Source organism: Equus asinus, chromosome 8 (assembly GCF_041296235.1).
Source record: "Equus asinus isolate D_3611 breed Donkey chromosome 8, EquAss-T2T_v2, whole genome shotgun sequence".
Taxonomy (NCBI): domain Eukaryota; kingdom Metazoa; phylum Chordata; class Mammalia; order Perissodactyla; family Equidae; genus Equus; species Equus asinus.
This window is the reverse complement of record NC_091797.1, coordinates 92,708,455-92,721,962: the sequence shown is the minus strand read 5'-3', so window position 1 is coordinate 92,721,962 and position 13,508 is coordinate 92,708,455. Positions and strand designations below refer to the sequence as shown.

The 13,508-nt window shown below is 52.9% G+C and overlaps 1 protein-coding gene across 1 annotated transcript; it reads left to right on the top strand.

Moving 5' to 3' along the window:
* The first annotated feature begins 203 nt into the window (after positions 1-203).
* Positions 204-11,242, top strand: SEC14L3 (SEC14 like lipid binding 3). The gene is made up of 12 exons (XM_014834773.3): positions 204-404; positions 1,380-1,455; positions 1,709-1,752; positions 1,889-1,948; positions 2,974-3,162; positions 4,550-4,645; positions 5,283-5,343; positions 6,533-6,616; positions 8,589-8,695; positions 9,095-9,234; positions 9,331-9,500; positions 10,323-11,242. The coding sequence occupies exons 1-12, from the start codon at positions 351-353 to the stop codon at positions 10,442-10,444; spliced, it is 1,203 nt and encodes a 400-aa protein (XP_014690259.1). The 5' UTR covers positions 204-350; the 3' UTR covers positions 10,445-11,242.
* Positions 11,243-13,508: the final 2,266 nt, after the last annotated feature.

Below are 13,508 nucleotides of genomic sequence, written 5' to 3'. Positions count from 1 at the left end.
GCCCCCTTCTCTGGAGGCCTGGGAGCACCGATGGGGGTCCCACAGGCACTCAGCCTGGGCTCCCAGGCCATGGGAGGCCCGCCTCATTCCCTCCCAGCCTCCTCCGCCTGGCAGGGGACCTCTAGCACGCCCTTCTGTGCTCACCTGCTCCCCAGACCTGTCCCAGAGCCAAACACGGGACCTCACTTAATCCCAATTATGTAATGTGCGATCCAACAGTTAGCCAAGGGGGAGGGGCCTGAAGCCACACCCAGGAGTGGGGGCAAAAGGCCCCTGCTGGGTCAGAGCTACACGACTAGGCTTGGCCTCTGCCTGCAGTGGCCTCCACACCTCCAGCCTCACCCAGCACCATGAGTGGCCGAGTCGGAGACCTGAGCCCCAGGCAGGCAGAGACGCTGGCCAAGGTAAGAGAGCCTGTCCCCTGGAGCCCCAGGAAAAAAGGTCTGAGGGGCGGCGGTGGGGGCTGTGGCTGGAACCCTACCCTGCTCTGTTGGCCTAGTGTGTCATTGACATTGTCTCTTGGCTGTCAGTTCTCCTAGGAGTCAGGTCCCACAGTGCCCAGCGACATCAGCCCAGTCCAGGGCAAGGGTTGAGGGACAGAGCACCACTTCCAGGCAGTAGTGTGGATGTCAGATCAAGCCTGCCTTCTTCTCATCCAGGAGCCAGACCCAGAGAGTTTATCTGACAGCCGCCCCCTCCCCCCACCCTCCCAGGTCCCTTAGGTGGGAGCTGAAGGATGCTCATGGTCTGCCCTCTGACTCTGTTCCCCCTCCCTCCCCAGGACCCTGAAAGATGACCTGTCTGTAAGAGCAGGCTATGTTGTCATCCCCAAGGTCAACAGGGAAGAGGACACATAATCATTAACCATGTTTTTGCAGAAAATGGGATGAAAAATGGCAGAAGCCTTGGTGGGCTAACACTTGGAAAGAACTAAGAATACATTCATACTCCAATCCACTTACCCACCCACCCACTCATTTATCCTTCTTCCATCCCCCCTCCCACCCCACCCACCCATCTATCCTCTCTTCTTCTATCCATTCACCCACCCGTCTCTCTTTCTGTCCATCCACCCCTTCATTGATTTCCCCTTCCATTTTTGTTCCGTCCATCTACTCCCCTCATCCATCCTTCCATTCATCCAATCATTCTTCTTTCTATCCATTTACTCCCCATCTATCCTTCCTTCCATTCCCCTGTCCATCCGTCCACCCACCTATTCAATGATCTATCTCTCCTTCTCTCTGTTTCCCACCCATCCTTCCATCACTGTGGGCCAGTCTGCATGTGGAAGAGAAGGAAGGATGATGAAAACCATCACTGGTCTGGGGGTCAATGCTCAGTGTGAAAACCACTTTAACAAGCATCTCTCTTCCAAGTTCCGAGAAAATGTCCAGGACGTGCTGCCTGCCCTGCCCAATCCTGATGACTATTTCCTTCTGCGCTGGCTCCGAGGTGAGGGCAGAGATGGGGGAGGTCAGGATGAGGGGGCAGTGAGAGGGGCCTGGTCCCAACTGCTCCAGAACAACCCATGGCTCTCAGGACCCGACCACACCATCTTGCTTCACGTGTTCAGGTCCAAGAGAGGGGAGGGGGCAGGGAAGGAAGGCCCCACCCAGGCCCTCGGGCCCCTCCATAGTCCCTGCTGCCCAGGACCAGGACAAGGCAGTGTCCTTCCCACCTCACGCCTTTCCCCATCTTCCCACAGCTCGGAATTTCGACCTGCAGAAATCGGAGGCCATGCTCCGCAAGGTGAGACCCATCCCCTCTGGAGATTTGGTGAGGGGCTTTGTGGGGGGCAATCCACACCTCGAGCCCCTACCTCCATCCCCTCCTCCTCAGGGGTGCTGGGAGCCCGGTGGGGCCTTACCACTCACCTCCCTTTCAGTACGTGGAGTTCCGGAAGACCATGGACATTGACCACATCCTTGATTGGCAGCCCCCAGAGGTGAGCCAAACCGCCCCCCATACCCCAGTCTTTTACAGACATACCTCCCAAGCAGCCTCTGGATCCCTGGGGACCATGAGTGAAGGGTAGCAAGGCTGGGAGGCCTGTGGAACCCCCTGGATCTACAGACACCTCTCCTGTAACAATTATGACTGTTTCCTGGGGGCTTATGCCGTCTGGGCCTGAGTTAAGAGTTTACCTGCCTGAGTTCATCACAACCCTGTGAGGTGGGTACTTTTGTCCCCATTTTACAGCTGAGAAAACTGAGGCCCAGCAGAGGCTAAGCAGCTTGCCCAAGGTCCCACAGCCCCAGGGTGGAGCTGGGATTTGAGCTCAGGCCTGTCTATCCTCTGAACCTGGGATCTTCACCACCACAGTTAGTTTGACCGTCTGAGCCTCACCCCTAGGGCCTTGCTCAAAGCATCCTGTCTGGGTGGGAAAGAAACTTAGCCCACCAAGGAGTTGGGGAGAACAGTCCCACCCCCGGCGTCTTAGTAAAGCAATGGTGGTAGTTTCATTTGTGGAGTATGAGCTCAGGGCCAGGCACTGTGCTTTGCCTACATAATCTTGGGGACTTTCCCCAACAGGCCCATGAGGGAGGGATTATCTGAACCATTGTAGGTAGAATGGGGCTCAGAGAGGTAGCTTCACTTGCTCAAGGATGCACAGCAGAGAAGCAGTAGAGTATATCTGAACCAGGTCTGTTGACCTTCAGAATCCATGTTTTCCATCACTAAGCCCAACTCCTCTCTATGGAAAGGGACATGGGAGATGCGGGGGCAGAACTAAGGAGCCCAAAGCCCTTGAGCCAGGCTTTGAGGCTTGGCTTTGCTGTGTACCCACTGTGAGCAAGGCCCTCCCCTGCAGCCCCCTCAGCTTTCTCATTTGGACAATAGGATTGCCCTCTGGGGGAGGGACAGTGCTTGTACCATGGTGTGTGTGGGCGTGGGCCACCAGGTCAGCCTGGTCCAGGGATCTCGGGGGAGATGCGTAAAGCCAAGTTCCACGTATCTTTCCACGCCCAGGTGGTCCAGAAGTACATGCCTGGCGGCCTGTGTGGCCATGACCGTGACGGCTGCCCCGTGTGGTACGACATCATAGGGCCGCTTGACCCCAAGGGCCTGCTCTTCTCGGTCACCAAGCAGGACCTGCTCAAGACCAAGATGAGGGACTGCGAGCGCATCCTGCATGAGTGTGACCTGCAGACAGAGCGGGTGAGGCCCAGGCTGAGCGGGTCGGGCGACTAGGGGCGCTGGTGAGGCTGCCAGGGGACATAGTCCCGGGACACCCCTGTGCTCTCTACTGTCACAGTCAGAGGGCTCTGGAGTCAAACACCAGCTCTGCCACTTCCCAGCTGCGCAAACTTGGAAAGTCACCTCGCCTCTCTGAGTCTGTCTCCTCACCTACAAAACGGAGATAATAGTAAATACTGGTTGCAAAGATTAAATGAGATAATGCAAGTCTGTGGCCCAGCACACAGGGCCTGATACACATTTCTCAACATTGTTAATTACTGTCATTCCTTCTGTTATTGGTATTGTTACAACAATTCTCATATTGTTATGGCCCTGCTCTTCCGTCTGTCTGGATAACCCTGTTCCCAGCACACCCACCTACCACCCACACTTCCCTTGGCTCTCTCCTGTCTATCATTCAGGTCTCAAACTTAGATGTCACCCCCATCCCAGTTAACGTGTGTTCCCGCAGCTCCTGTGCTGTCCTGTCACCACACTCATCTCGGGACTCATCTTAGGGCCCCGGTTGCTTGTCCGTCTCCCCAGCCAGACCATGAAGTCTTTGAGGACAAGAACTGTGGACTGTTGAGCACAACAGAGAATGTTACGCTCTCAGTGTCTGGCACAAAATAGGTGCTTAATAAATATCAGTTGGACAAATGGAAGGATGGATGGATGAAGGAATGGCAGTAGGAATGGATGGATGGGCAAAGAGATGAATGGGTGGGTCAGTTAATGGATAGATGGATGGACGGATGATGACTGGATAATGGATGCTGGATGTGGTGGATGGTTGTTTTTAGCGCTGTTAAGTTGATTCCGACTCCCAGCAGCCCTGTGTACAACAGAGCAGAACCCTGCCTGGTCTTTTTGTGCCATCTTCGCATCTTTTAACGCTGTGTCAGACAATGCTCTGCTGCTATACGCAGAATTTTCATGGCCAGTGCTTTTGGAGGGAGGGGCCGGGTCCTTCTTCCTAGTCTGTCTTAGTCAGGAAGTTCCGCTGAAACCTGTCCACCATGGATGACCCTGCTGGTATTTGAAATACCGGTGGCATAGCTTTCAGCATCACAGCAACACACAGCCCCACAGTATGACAACTGACAGATGGGCGGTGTGGTTCCCTGACCAGGAAACGAACCTGGGCTGTGGCGGTGAAAGTGCTGAATCTTAACCCCTAGACCACCAAGTCTGGCTGTGGTGGAGGGAGGGGTGGGTAGAAGCGTTCACTGTTTTGTCCACTCTTTCCTCTGAGGACAGAGTAGGGGGCTGGGACCCTGAGGGGTCATGTGTTAGGGTCACCATGTCCCAGGTTCTGAGCCTGCACCCTGATCCTTGGAACTGGGCCTTGCTCTCATCCTCGCAGCTGGGGAGGAAGATTGAAACCATCATCATGATATTTGACTGTGAGGGCCTGGGACTGAAGCATTTCTGGAAACCTCTGGTGGAAGTGTACCAGGAGGTGAGGAGAAGGCCCCTGGGCGCGCCCCGCTTGCTTTAACGACCAGCATGGCCTGCTGTCACCTGGCTGCTCACTCAGAGCCAAGATTTGGTAAAAGATAGTGGCCTTCCTGGGCCGCATCACTGCAACTCAAGACCCAAAGATATATTTCCTGGAAGATTCCACAGAACAGGCTTCAGGGACAACACTATGCTGAAACCATAGGGACCAGCTTCCACCCAACCCTTCCCAGCCCTGTCATCCCCAGCTCTGCTTCACCCCTCCATGCTCTGGTTTCCTCATCTACAAAATGGGGATACCAAAAGTCTGCATTTCAAAAGGATGCAAGCTTACTTCAGTGAGTTGATATGTAAGGTGTATACACAATGCTTGGCAAATAGTGAACGTTTAATAAACAGTAATCATTATTATTACTATACTATAACATTTACTCTAAAAATGCTTATTACTATGTAATTATTGTCAGGGTGTGGTTGCCATAGTCTAAGCTGAGAAGGTCCCCTCCAGGGGCCTGAGGAGGTGATGGAAAGAAGGGAAACCCTCCACAGCCCTCTGAACCCTCCAGAGGGAGATCGCAAAGGCGATGGGGTAGCAGAAGGAGGTATGGGCTCTGATGGCTTCTTTCTTGGTTCCACAGTTCTTCGGCCTCCTTGAAGAGAATTATCCAGAGACCCTGAAGTTCCTGCTCATTGTGAAAGGTGTGTGGCAAGTGACTTCACTTCGCTGTGCCTCCATTTCCATTTCTGAGCCTTCTTCCCTGGGCAGTAGGGAGGCAGTTGGTTGCTTGGCTGCGTGCAAATTACTTAGACTGTCTGGAACAGAGTCAGTGCTCCATAAATGGTAACTTCTGTGGCTGATCTTACTGCAAGAGGAGGCAGCTCCAACCCCAGCTCTTCCAGAAATCCCCTCACTTCTCTGGCCATGTTGATGTCTCCCTCCCGAAACTGCCCCTGGCACTGGCAGCTGGTGCAGCCCAGTCTGGCCTTTCTTGTCTGCTCCCTTCCAAGCCCTGTCAGCTGTCTTGTGTGCGTTCATCCTGTTTTCCTTGCAGTTATCTGCTCCTTGAAGCCTGGACCAATGATTCTCCACTTCTATTGTATCTCTCACTGGCCTGCGGCCATGTGGATGCTCAATGGGTGTTTGGGTGGCTGTTGTTTGGGTGGATGGGGGAGTGGATGGAAGGATGGATGTATGTTTGATGGTTGGTTAGTTGATTGGTTGATTGATTCGTTGGTTGATTAGTTGTTTAGTTGGTTGTCTAGTTGACTGGCCAGTAGTTGACTGGCTAGTTGACTGACTGGTGGTTGGTGGGATAGTTGGTTGGTTGGTTGGATAGTTGTTAGTTGACTGATTGAGTGACTATTTGGCATTTTGGTTGGGTGGGTGGGTGAGCGGCTAGTTGGCAGACTGGTTAGTTGGCTGGCTGGTTTGTTATTTGGCTGGATCTTGGATGGTTGACTGCTGGTTGTTGGAATGGTTGGCTTGTTGGTTGTTTGAGTGGTTGACTGGCTGGAGAGGGTAGTTGGTTGGGCAGTTGGCTGGTTGTTTAATTGTCTGATTGGTTTGCTGATTGGCTAATGTATTGATTGGTTGTTTGACTATATGGTAGGTTGGCTGATTGGTTGGTAGGCTGAGTGACATGCTGGTTAGAAGGTGAATTGATTGGCTATTTGTTGGCTGGTTTTTTGGCTGTTTGATAGATTGGATGGGTGGTTAGTTGGCTGCTTGTTGGTTGGTTGACCAGTTGGTTGGATGGTTTGTCAGGTGCAGGACATTGGAACTTGCCAAGGTAATTCGAGATTCCTCCATATTGCTGGCTATGATTTATGGAGAGAGTGGTCCAGTGGAGTTATTTTCTCCCCATTATACTTGCTTGTATCTCTCCAGCCACCAAATTGTTCCCCGTGGGCTACAATCTCATGAAGCCCTTCCTGAGTGAGGACACTCGCAGAAAAATTGTAGTGTTGGGAAGTAAGTAATTCCACCTCCAGCCCGTGAGCTCTGTGCATGAGGTTTGGAATGAGGTTGGTCCATCCCCCCAACCAGGGATCCACACATCCTCTAGAGTCATAGGGTCCTCCTTCTCAAAAGTGTGGTAGGTCTTACACTATAGAGTCTACCCAGTTACCTCTGCCTTATCCCCTGCCATCCCTCGCTGGGGACTGAGGCCTCCACACCTTCCTCCTTATCGATTTCAGTTTGGTTGCTAGTCAACCCCTGGGCTATGGGTCTCAGTTTCCTTTAGCACTCATCACCTCAGTGCTTCTAAAGGCAGTTTGGGCTGACAAGGATGAGGAAGAAGAGCAGGAGAGGAGACATGGTTCATGAAGGGAGGCTCGACAAGAAGGGACTGGATAAGTAAATAACACTGCATCCATTTGAGGAATTATTGGGCAGCCATGAAAAATGATTTGATGTCATGGGATATGTCATTAAGTTAAAAAAAACAAGGTAGGTTACAAAGTGGTAGGGATAGTTCGATCTTATTTTTTGTGAAAACAAAAATATTTCTCGAAGGAAATACAATAAAATGTTTATTTGTGGATGGCAAGAAACCAGGTGGTTTTGAATTTTATTTTTTGTATTTTTCTGTATTTTCTAAATTTTTATAATAACACATTACTTTTTTTAAAAAAATGGAAGGAAGTCTCTTCTTTTATTTTCAACGGGAGAATTAAGCCTTTTATTTATAATTTGTATTTGCCCTTACAATTACTAGTCAATTCCACTTTAGCATGATGGAATTTTTGTGTGCGGGAAGAAGTTTGGCCCTGAGCTAACATCCATTGCCAATCCTCTTCTTTCCGCTTGAGGATGATTGTCCCTGAGGTAACATCTGTGCCAGTCTTCCTCCACTTTGTATATGGGACGCCACCACAGCATGGCCTGATGAGCAGTGTGTAGGTCCGCACCCAGGATCCAAACCCACAAACCCCAGGCCACCGAAGTGGAGCACGGGAACTTACCCACTGCACCACCAGGCCGGCCCCCATATATTACTTTTATAAGTAGGAAAAATTGTTATTTTTTAAAATGATAGGGAAAGAGAAAGAAAGATAGAAGAGAAATGGTTCTTACACTCAAACCAATGACCCTGAACTTGGAGGATAACTTCTCACAGGCAGAGTGGTCAGATCATCAAAGCAGGAGAGCTGAGGTTGGGGGGTGGGGATCTTACAAATTCCTGCTTTCTCTCTCTTCCTGGTACCTGAGTTTCGCCTCTGCCCAATTCCACTGGGATAGGGAGCTGGTGGATTGCAGGGTGGACCCCCAAATCCTGGAACAGAGGCCCAAGTCCAGCCTCTGTCCCACTTGGTGGTGCCCACTTGGTCCCACATGAGGCTCTGTGCATTTGGCCCTGGTGTGCAAGGCATTGTGGTCTTTACTCCCACTGGTGGCAGTGAATCTCTCATGGCCATGCAGGGTGATAGCCTGGATTGGTCTCAGGGCCGGAGCCATGGTGACACCCCAAGACCTAGAACACTTAGAGCTTTGCAAAGGGCATGAAGCACAGGAATGGGCATTATGGTTGCAGCGATTAAGGAGTGGAGAGGCAGAAGGTCCTTTCAAAGGCCCACGGGTGTCCATTCCCCACTGAGAGGTCTGACTTGAATATGCCACTTACACACTGTGTGGGCCCCCAACAAGGTCCTTGACCTCATCAGGCTTTAAAGTCTCTTTCAGACGATCAGACAACTCTTGTCTTCACTACTTATGACTGAGAGACCCTCAAAAATGTCCGAACCCATCAGCCAGGGGGAAACATGTTTCCATAGCAACATGACACTGGAAGCTACATCCTGCGGCTGGAGGCCTGAGAGGCTGTGGAATTAGTCCTGGCAGCCCAGCTCCTATAAGGCTTCTCCCCAAGCTCAGGGTGGGAATGAGGGGCTGATGGGTCCCCTCCATGCCTGATAACCACCCTTCAATGCCTCTGCCACAGACAACTGGAAGGAAGGTTTGCTGAAACTCATCAGTCCTGAGGAACTGCCTGCCCACTTTGGGGGGACCCTGACCGACCCTGATGGGAACCCCAAATGTTTAACTAAGGTATGAAGAGCCTCAGGACAGGGGAGGCGAGAGGAGTAGAGCTGGGCTCCTTTCTCATCTGCTCATTCATTCCACAAATGTCTGTAGAGAGACCCCTGGGAGCCAGGTGTTGGGCTAGACAGTCCCAGCTGTGTCCCCACTGGGCTTCCAGCAGCTGTGACATCAAACAAGGATGGAGGACATTCTGACCCAAAGGGATGAACCGGAAGGGGAAGTTCCCAGAGGAGGCCCTGACCCAGCCTGGGGGTCAGGGAAGGCACTCTGGGGTCGGGGGGGAGGGAGAACAGAATGAGCAGAATAGTTCCAGGAGATGGTGAAGGCGCCTCAGACAGGAGCGACAGCATAAACAATGCCACGGCAGGAAGAGGAGAGCAAGCCCAGCCCATCCTCTGACTGCAGATCAACTACGGTGGGGAGATCCCCAAGTCCATGTACGTGCGGGACCAGGTGAAGACTCAGTATGAACACTCAGTGCAGATCAGCCGCGGCTCCTCGCACCAGGTGGAGTATGAGATCCTATTCCCAGGCTGTGTCCTCAGGTAAGGGACAGGCCACCACCCCACCCCTGGCTGGGCCCTAGCCCCTGGGGGGCCCGTCAGACTGAGGAGCAACCTGCCCCCCTGCCTCCCTAACAGGTGGCAGTTCTCATCTGATGGTGCTGACATCGGCTTTGGGGTTTTCCTGAAGACCAAGATGGGGGAGCGGCAGCGGGCAGGGGAGATGACGGAGGTGGTGGCCAGCCAGCGCTACAACGCTCACATGGTACCAGAGGACGGCAGCCTCACCTGCTCAGAAGCCGGTGTCTGTAAGTTTGTTCTGGCCAGCCCCAGCTCTGGAAAGCTGGAGCCACGTGTCCAATGGTTTAGAGGAGGAAACAGAGGGGCAGTGACCTCCCAGGGACACACAGCCCAGGTTAGCACCATTCATTCACACAGTTGCTCATTCAGTCTACACTCGTGAGCATCTACTGTGCACCAAGAGCCAGAGACACACAGGCTCTGGGGGGCTGAGAGCACTCGGGCCACAGGACACAGGCAAGGGACAATAGGGCAGGTACAACTTTCCTCAGGAGGAAACTGGGGCTCTGAGAAGTGAGTTAAGCTGTCCAGAGCCACATAGCTAAGTGTGGTGCCAGGGTCCCACGTCAGCCTAAGCGTCGCTGTGTAACCCTGGACAAAAGTCTTACCACTCTGGGCCCTTGGCTTGGTTACCTGTGAAGCCGAGGTTACAAGCCCTGCTTCTCGGGGGGGGAGGGGGGGGTGTGTGAGGAGGCAGGGTCCATTCAAGGGGGCTGTGAGGCCTCTGAGTTTCCAACTGCCCCCTCCCACCCACATTGTGCGAGTATCCAGGTGTAGAGACAATGGGATGCAGTGGCCATTGTTCTCGTTGCCAGTTGGTGCAACTAAAGCCAAGCTGGGCATGTGCCAGGAGGAGGTCAGTGTCTGTTTACAGGCCCCACTCAGGGGTGGCAGTTCCCATGGGGAAGGGAAGAGGAGCGGTGGGAACTTGGCCCAGCGTGGCAAACACAGCAGGTGGGAACATAGCCTGTCCTCCCCTGTGACCAGGGCAGGGACACAAGGAGCGTGAAGCCAGGCCCAACTACCCGTCTGTCCATCTGTCTCCCCAGATGTCCTGCGCTTCGACAACACCTATAGCTTTGTCCACACCAAGAAGGTCAGCTTCACAGTGGAGGTGCTGCTCCCGGACGAGGGCATGCAGAAATACGACAAGGAGCTCACCCCTGTCTAGGCAGCTCCTCCACTTCACAGAGACCCCTGGCCCTCTGCTTTCTCTCTATATATCCTACCCTTCCTCTCCACCCTGCCCCCTAAGAAATTGGTCATTAGTCCTCTTGACTCTGTGACATTAGTGAGTAGAGAAAGAGCTGCCTCAGGGAAGACTCATATGCCGTGGTGAGATCAGGAAAGGTATGAGAGGCACAGACTTGGAGGATGCCCAGGTTGCACAAGAGGAAGAAGCAAAGGTAGACGCAAGAGGTGGATGTCACTGAAACCCAAGAAATAGGAAAATGAATCCCCCAGCCTTGGACCTCTCTGCTCCTAAGGCATTTCTGTGTGCTTGAGTTCCTTCCCTATGAGCTATGAGCCAGTTGGGTTGGAGATGCCTCTAAATTCTTTTTACTTCTACCCCTTATGTAGTAGATGCTCAGGGTACACTTGTGAAGTTGCATGGAGGTAGGGAGCAGGTGATTCATGGGTGTGCGTGATGAGGAGGAGCCTACCTGGGGCAGATTTCAACACCTTGGACAGGGCCATGGAGGGGGTGGACTCTCCTGGAGACCCAGGTGATCCAGCCCCCAGATTTCTGGCAGTGGCTGCCCACTGGGGAGGTCGGAGATGCCTCCGTAATGCTTTGCCTGACTCAGGGTCCACAGCTTCCCTAACCCATCACACCTACCCCTATCTCCTTCCCTTGGAACCCCCGGCTTACGTTTTAAGCAATTGAAGGAACTTTCCTGGAAGCAAAGGAAGTCACATCTGGCTCTCGCTGCTGCCTGGCGATAATAATAAAAATCCCACAGCTGTCCTTTGGTGAGTGCTCTCTGTGTCCCACACACGGCGCCAAGTGCTCTGTGAGTTTAGCCCATTTCATTCTCACGCCTTCCCTGAGGCCACTTGTTATGGCCACCGTATGGAGAAAGAAACTAAGGCTCGGAGAGGTGAAGTCATTCACCCAACACCATACAGCTCTTAGTGGCAGATCCAAGACCCAAGGTTTTTTTTTTTTTTTCTTTACTCCAAGACGTTGCTCTTAATCGTCCCGTAATATCACTCCTAAGACCCCATGTTTACAAAGAAGGAGAGAAGGAATGACTTGTTTGTCCTAGATCCTCCAGTAAAAGTGTCCTGGAAGTCACCCTCTCCAATCCCAGTTTGTGGGCGGAGATGTGATGCCCACTGGGCATCTGAGGATGGAGACCCACAATGCTTAAGCGGCTGGTCTAAGGAAACTCACAGCAGAGCGGGCAGGGCTTGTGCTCCAAAGCCGAGCATCTGGTCCACTGCTCACAGGGCCTCTGGAAAGCCCTTGACACCCACCATGACCCTGGGTGACCGGGGAGACTCTCGGGCTCCGAGGCGCTCCTGTTCCAAGTCAGGGACATGGAGACACTGACTTGAGCCCCAGGGCCTGACAAAACTCTGGCCGGGAGAAGCCAAATTACCTGGAGTATGTGGGTGAGTAGGAACCAAAGGGCTTGGCTGGTGCGACGAGAGGCTCCTTGGGAACAAGCTGAGGGCCAGCCCTTCTGGGGTGAGCCCACCCGTGGGCAAAGGAGGAGCCCACCCACGGCCTGACTCCAAGACTGATCAAGTAAACGTCCGGTGGTGGCTAGCACTTTCCATCTGCGCTTACGGGCACACGATCTTATCTCCATTTTATAGATGAGAATCAGCTCCCAAAAGGCACTGGCCTTGTTTCCTTTAGCCCGTGGGTGGCAGGAATAGGACTGGAGCTAAAACCGCCCTCCCGCCACCTGCTCGCTCCCACCACTAATTCACGTTACTGTAGCAACTTGCCAGAACAGGACAAGTCTGCCAACCCTCTGAGCTTGGTGTTGGGGGAGGCTGGGGAAGGGGAGGGAGGAGGATAAGAGGGGGTTGTCAGATTTAGGAGAAAAAAAAGCAATATTTGGGATATACTTAAAATTTATTATTTATCTGAAGTTAAAATAACTGGGCATCTTGTTTTTATTTGGCCACCCTAGAAATGAGGGATGAGGGAGAATGGGGGGGTGGGGGGCAGGGAAAAAGGGGATGGGCTCATTCTTTTGGAACATGGTGGCAGCACCTGCAATTTGGGCCAAGGATGTCATAGAGCCCTTGGGAGAGGATGGCTCAGCATTGGTGGGGCAAGGTAGAGAGACAGGGTGGTCTCAGCCTTGCCCACTGAGAGAAAGGCCCTCACACTGCAACAGTGTTGGAGCATGGTGGACTTTGAGCCCCTGGGACTAAGGCTGCTGTGAGGCGTGCTGTTGGATACCCACCCACATTTGTCTGAGCTCCTCTACTGCAGCTCACAGACCCCACTTTGAGCAGACAGGGGACTTGCTACCAGGAGGCAGGGGCAGCTCACAGAGCCTAGGCCAGGGCTGGAGCTAAGAACCAAAAAGTGTCCCTTGGCACCTGCTGATGCCCAGCCATGGCAAACCAGCTCCCACTCCCATCAACCTTTAAAATAAGACAGCCAGCTATTTTACCCGTAAAGTGGGTTTATTCGAGAATAGCAGAGGAATTGCAATTCAGGACATGCAATCCATGGGGAACTCAGGCAAGTCCAAAGAACAAAGGAGGGAAACGTTCCTTTATAGAGGAAAAAGGGAGGTGTTGGGGGAGGCTGTTATAAACCAAGAGTCCATTGGAGGAAACTGGGAGTTCAGAGTGTAGCCGCTTCTCATTGGCTGAGTTGTGACCCTCTCTCATTGGCTGGGCTGTTGCTGGGCAGGAGAAAACCTTCCTCCTGCTGGGGTAGTGAGATAGGCCTCTTTCTGTTGGAAAATGCAAGGTGTGCTTCTTTGGGAAGCCCTGGCCTAGGTTCTGTTGGGGTCTGAAATTGATGACAGGTAGTAAGGTGGGAGCACTCCCCGTTCTGGCCCCCAGACTCCATTTCAAGTGAGGTTCCTTTCTTCAGCTTCCCACCTGATACCCACAGTCAGGGGCAGCAGCTCTGCCTGGCTCCCAGCCTCAGGCCTCCAGTCTCCCTCAGGGGCCAGACACTTAGCTCCATTTCTGAATGTCCAGGAGGAGGTGTGGAGGAGGGAACGAGACCCCTACTTGGCAGCCTTGGCCAATGG